The 6,300-nt window shown below is 41.1% G+C and overlaps 1 protein-coding gene across 1 annotated transcript in view; it reads left to right on the forward strand.

Annotated features, from left to right (window-relative positions):
- Positions 1-2,250: 2,250 nt before the first annotated feature.
- PCYT1B (phosphate cytidylyltransferase 1, choline, beta) overlaps positions 2,251-6,300 on the forward strand; it is a gene marked incomplete at both ends in the record, with an annotated part of 10,998 nt that continues 6,948 nt past the window's right edge. Inside the window, 2 exons of the mRNA XM_010019162.1 lie at positions 2,251-2,350; positions 3,741-3,857. Of these exons, the coding sequence (XP_010017464.1) occupies positions 2,251-2,350; positions 3,741-3,857 (217 nt within the window). The remainder of the gene's footprint in view (positions 2,351-3,740; positions 3,858-6,300) is intronic.

The raw sequence follows: 6,300 nt of genomic DNA on the forward strand, positions 1-6,300 counted from the left end.
GTCTCATGCTCAAATGGTCTCATTTTACTCTTAAGATGTTTTCGTTAAGCTCAGCAACATATTTTCTAAGCCATATAAAATGAAATAGATACTCTTTGGGAAGCTATTGTTGTATTTCCCTTGATCTGTCAGCACATAGTATTTATGCATTTCTCTATGTTGCTTTGATAAAATATTGCTGATTTTAATCTATTGTATTCAGTGTATTTTCATATCCAGTGACTTAGAGATCACTGGATAATGGGAATATTGACAGGCCTGGTTCTAAGCTGTTGGCCATAAAGTGAGCTTTAATGATGAGTGTTTACAAAAGCTGGCCCGATGGGGAGTTTATAGAGGTGGTTCTCAATTAAGCAGAGATTGAGGGAAAAATCTTCGTGTGGCAAAGGTGGTTACGTGGATTAAAAGCACCAGTGTGTTTGCCTGGGGTAGGGGGGAAAGATATTTTCCTGCAAACCTGGCCTATTTTCTTCAAATAATCTCCAAGGAAACAGCCTATGCTGAGCTAGAATCTGATTACCAGTTGCAGGCCACAGACCATAGCCATTATTGTTTTGACATTTCTGCCTTCGTCTTTATCCCAGCGGGAACCAGGCTGTAAGGGCTGCTATGTAACTTGACCTTGCTTGGAGATGAAAAGACAGGTTAGCACACAGCTATCACAAAGCCAGAAGCAAAAAGACAGTATTTAGAAGATAAAGGAAGGAGCTGGTGTGGTACGATTATGTGTAATGTTCTATACTGTGCAGCATGGGTGGCCCGATGAACAGTGTCTGTCCACAAAACCCAGACAGAAACCTGGACTTGGTCATAGTTTCTCCATTTTTAACCTTGTTTGTGCAGAGATGCTGTGATTTTCATCATTGAAATACTAATGATGATGATTTCCTGCAACACTGGAGATCATGAAAAAAAAAAAGGAAAGGAAAATGGAGGGGGAAAAAAGAAATCTGCATAATATTTTAGTGCTTTCGGTAAACAAAATTAATAGTAAATCAGCAGAAAGAGCTGAATATGAATCTTTAAGTCTTTGCTGTTGTTTTACTACTGTCCTCTGAGCTTTGCATGCAATAAGCCAGTGAGCCCAGTGTCAGCAGCAATTAGGCATGACATATCTTAAAACATCTCAGGGATGCCAAAGAAAATAAAAGCTCAGTGTTAAGCATTCAGCATCTAAAAGCTGAAAAAAGTGGTATGACAATTGTACATCACGCAAGTGGTCACTGTCAAAACCCAACCAAACCACAGCTGCAAGGCCACAAGGTCCCAGTTAAATCATGGTGGAGGCAAAGTGAGTGATAGATTTCCTTCAGCTTCTCTCAACCACCACCTCATCTCACAAAAACAAAGCAGTCCAAAATTCAGCTATGATTTCATAAAGATTTCAAGCTAAGAGCAGTAGAAGCATGTTTTTTCATATCAGACCATATGGCAGATAATAAATATCTGGTTCTGATCGCTGATAACGTCCTACATAGGCATGGGCAGAAAATACAGTTTCTGTAATCAAGTTTCCTGACAGATAATGCCACGTCATTCTTCACACGTCCTCACTCCCTCTCTTGTATCTTTAGGCTGTAAGCTCTTCAGAGCAATTACTCTTGTAGTGCTCTGATCACAGAGCATTACAGTATGTGTCAGACCAGAGAAAGGAGTTGCAGCCTGGTTAGCTTTAGTTAGGCGGGGCTTCTGGTTGCATTCTTGCATTTATTTTGAATGGCTCCTCAAAATTATACAAGATTCTGATTAAAACCACAACAAAACGACCTGCAGCCCCACTGATGTCAGTGGAAAGAACTGGTGCTTATGAAGAGGTGGCTCATTTGAAGCTTTCCAAATCCCAGTTATTTTTTCCAACTATTATTTACAGGTAGCAGAACAGATTTTGCATCTTGTGCCTTTGGAGTCATTGAAACCAAACCAGGATTAAGCTGCTTGGACCATCAAACCTGACTTTGTCCTGCAAATAGGGAAAAAAGATGTACCTTCACCCACCTCAAAAATGCTTGAGCTTCTCAACAGAGACAAAGAATTAAGTTTCATGGTGTATTTGGAAAGCTTTCTTTTCCTCATCATTTTACCTTGTGTGAATTGTGTATACTCCAAAAGGGGTGACCAGAAAGCAAAAATTTTTAGAGAAGAAACCAGCATTAGGCCAGGTTACAGCATCCTGCCACAGCTACATGGTTCCTTTTTAACTACTTGATGGAAAAATAAATTTATTTTCTTTGTGTTTTTCCCTCCTTCCAGACTCTGACAACACCTGCTCCATTTGCTGATGAAACAAGCTGTCAGTGCCAAGCCCCCCACGAGAAGCTAACCATCGCACAAGCCCGCCTGGGAACACCAGGTATGTGGAGAGAGCTACATCTGCAGGACCATGGGTGCTCCCAAAGCACAGGCTTTCCCTTGTATCTGTCAATGCCCTCTTGTGCCTTCCACTTGGAAGCAGAAAGGCCAGCCTGATATCTGGTGCTATCAGGTAATGGGGAAGAAACCAGCAACTACTGGGCCATTATCTTCTATTAGAGAAAAAACAAGAGAAAACATTTTGAGTTTAATATTTTCATGGATGTCCACATGTTGGTTGGAAGGAAGGCTCACCAGCCCGCCCCAGCCAGCCTGAAAATTGTTTTGTGTAATGGCTACCTCCTGGTGTGATTCTCTTCCCATACTGCCCCTGTATGCTGGAAAACTTATTTCGCTGATGTTGTTGTTGATCACATCAGACCTTCAGTGGCCTTAAAGGACATTTGCTCTCTGCGAGGAAACCATGCCCATTTTCTTTATCTGGATATTTGTGATTGGGCTGCGAAAATGGGACAACTTCACATAAAGTCCCAAATACATACTTCAGCTCCCCCTAAATTCCAAGAGACTATTAAAAAAAAAAAAAGCCTTTGTTTATTTATTTTTTTTAAATAAATTTTCAAATTGTGTACACTTTATACGGGTAAGCTACAGCTTTCCAGTCAGCTCAGCAAGGACAATGTTCTTCCTTGGATGTCCTGACAGCAGAGACATCTCTCTGTAGCACTGAAGTACAGTCCATGGAGGTTGGAGCTCTGTTGCTCTCATCTCTGCTGTTCTTTTGCTCGGAAGTGGCACAGCTGTCAGGTGTGTCATTTGGTAAAGCAAGTCCTTTTTCTGTTTGGAGGCTGCTGCTGAAGGTGTTGTACAGAAAGTAAGAGTTGTAAAGGTGATAGCAGGAGGATGGTACAAAAAAGAAATTATAGGCTTCTTAGAGAGAAGAGCTTGGTGGAAGTATGAAAGAAGTGAAGTGAAAGTTTATGTGGAAGACACAAACAATACATTTTTACAGCACTAAGCTGTGGAAAAAAGAAAGTCACAGAAAAGAGAGGAGGAAAAGGGAGATGATAGGAAAATATAAGGAAAAAATTGAAAAATCCAGAAGGTAGAACTGACTAGAAAGGCAGAGAGAGAAGAACAAGACATATGGTGGAACCCTGAACGAGGCAGGAAGATGACATTTTTGCTAAATTAGAATATAGGGATGATGGATGATAATAAATACACTAAGTCTAAGAGAAAACAGCAGGGAGCACAGAGAAGAACAAGTAATGAGCAGGATAAAACACTCCAAGTTCACTCATGGTGCCTTTGAGCATCAGAACTGGGGTAAATCTCCACAATCATCTGGGAACAAAAACCTGTCCAGTACTATTAAGTGCAACTTGTTCGGGGTCTGAAAAATTACTGTTGTGTTTCTTTCTCCACAGTTGACAGACCTGTCAGAGTGTATGCAGATGGGATATTTGACCTCTTCCACTCTGGCCATGCTAGAGCTCTTATGCAAGCCAAAACTCTATTTCCAAATAGCTACTTACTAGTAGGAGGTAAGATCAGAGTTATTTATTGCGCTGGATTTTTGCTTCTGTGCTTCAGTATCAGAGAGTTATTGCCATATCCACACCCCCAGCTGTTTAGACACTACGACTTCGAATGCTACTTTCACTCTGGGGGCTTTCTATAGGCCATTTGCCTTGAATTACATCTTACAATTGCATCAATTAAAGTAAAAGTCAAATTCTGCCCTCAGCAGTACAGGCACAATTCCCATTTTGTTAAAACAGGTGCCTGCGTGACTCTGAGCTTAGAATAGCTCCATATGAATAATTTACCTTTTTCAGTTATTCACTCAAAATTGTTCAAAGATGGAGATGAGTGAATGAGATCAACCACTCATTTATTTCTGGCTCCTCAGTCCCTCTGCCAGCCAGGCACAGCCCACAGTCCCTGCCTGCCAGGTCAGTGTGTGTGCGCAGACCCAGCCTTCCATATCAGCAGAGAAGCTAAATTTGGCCTGTTATCATTGGAGACCGAAATGTAGGTCATGATTTGAATGTAGTTTTTAGCTCACAAGTGTCTCCGGGCAGGTTACTTTCTTATCAGTATTTCTGCTATGAGTATCTTCTTTTCTTGCTGTGTGGCTGGCTAACAGCTGTTCAGCAGTTGGTACGTGCCTGAGTCGTCACCGGAGGGTCGCTCTTTCCTGCCTAGCTCTACTCTCATGAGGCCTCATAAACATGCATTTCAGTTCCAGGTTCCCTGCACCTTTGGGGCTCAGATATGCCTCATGTAAACATTTCCCAGCAACCTTCAGCTGCTCAAATCCTTACAGCAGTGATGACAAAGCAAATGTGAATGCAGCCTTCAGACGCTTCTTAAGATGCATTGTTTTGCATCTTTGTCCCAGTCAGTCGAAAGGGGGGAAAAAAGACCCAACGTAGAGGAAGAGCAAAATCTCCTTGTAAACACACTTTCTGGGTTTACTCGTAAATTTATGAAATGTGGTAATTCCCTTGGAAGGAAAGGAGATATCCCTTTATTATGAAAGAAACATTATGACTCTTATTTTCTTGTTGAGCCAGATAGCTTGCACAAGAAGACAGTGAGGTTTCAAAAAAATAAAAGTTACATAGGTTTTGTTGTTGCTTTTAAAGGAGTGAGGGGTGTCCCAGATCAGTGAAGTTGCCCTGGGGCAAAAACCTGGCTCCTTTGAAATTCATGGCATAGCTTCATTTTGCCCTTATTTTTGGAGTGAAGGACAAAGCAGCCAGCACTCATCAGCACCTTTTCCCAGCAAGGCACTGTGTCTTAGCACATTTGAAAAATGGGCACCTTTCCACACCCACATACAATTTGTGCTGCAAAAGCACCGGTGTCATAAGTCTTTGTGTGCACCACAACCAACCCCTTCCATTTCTCATTGTGAAGACAATTATTTGGAGCTACAATTGTTATTTTTTTAATAGGCATTTACACCTTCCCAGATCAGTCATTAGAGCAGGATGACAGAATCAAAAGGAAATGAAGATATTGTGTCTACACTGTACATGAAAAAAAGTAATTAAAAAAAATTCAAACCTTTCTACAGAATTCAAGCAAAAATTACTGCTTTCCAATAGTTTTAGTAGACCCTTTTTTCTAGGAGACGGTAGCTTTAAGATGACATAAAGTCTGTAAATAAATATAAATACAATCTCAGAAGGGATCTTTCTACTGAAAATGCTTTGATCTCCATTAAATTTCTTGTCTGCAGGCATCAAAAGTGACATAATAGGATAGAGTATCATTCTGCTAGCTGGAATTCATATGCGTGTTACTATCTGGCTTCGAATTTTGCACGTACTCCAGAGCCTTCCTATGTTTTTCCTACTATAAGGGTCCTTAACGACCATCACAGCAAGAACATCCAGTTTAGATCTCAAAAAAGACAGCATCTTTCCAGCGCCTTGCCTGACAGGTTGATGTTTTCAAATGGGAAAGAAGCAGCAGCTTAGGGCTGCTCTCACACTTCCTTGCAGCACTAATAACATTGCATTTATCATTTATCAAGTACGATTACTGTTTATCCCAGTGTCACAGACAAGTGAGATGCAAAGGCACAGGTTTGACCTCTGGTGAAGGACCACCACTGTCAACCCAGCTCTAAATGGGTATCACATTATTCCATCTGGAGTGTCAAATGACTATTGTAGCTGTAATATTGGACAGAGTTACAATGGGGACAGGTTACTGTTTTATGCAACATTATGTGAAAGATAGCAAATAATACCCAACTTTTACAGTCCTCTGGTAACACCGGTGTTGCTTCTCCTCATTTTAAAAGCAATGTGACAAAGCATCGGTGCATTCAGAGTTAAGGACACAGGATTTATGGGCTTTTAAATCTGCACATTCCACTAGGGCGTAGGGCTTCTCCCAGTCCTTTCCATGGCGATTCCTTTTGTGGTTTCCACAGATGGCCTTATTTCTCTTTCTGTGAGACCTGCTGAA

The sequence above is a fragment of the Nestor notabilis genome, unplaced genomic scaffold (assembly GCF_000696875.1).
Source record: "Nestor notabilis isolate BGI_N333 unplaced genomic scaffold, ASM69687v1 scaffold22397, whole genome shotgun sequence".
In the NCBI taxonomy this organism is placed as follows: Eukaryota; Metazoa; Chordata; class Aves; order Psittaciformes; family Psittacidae; genus Nestor; species Nestor notabilis.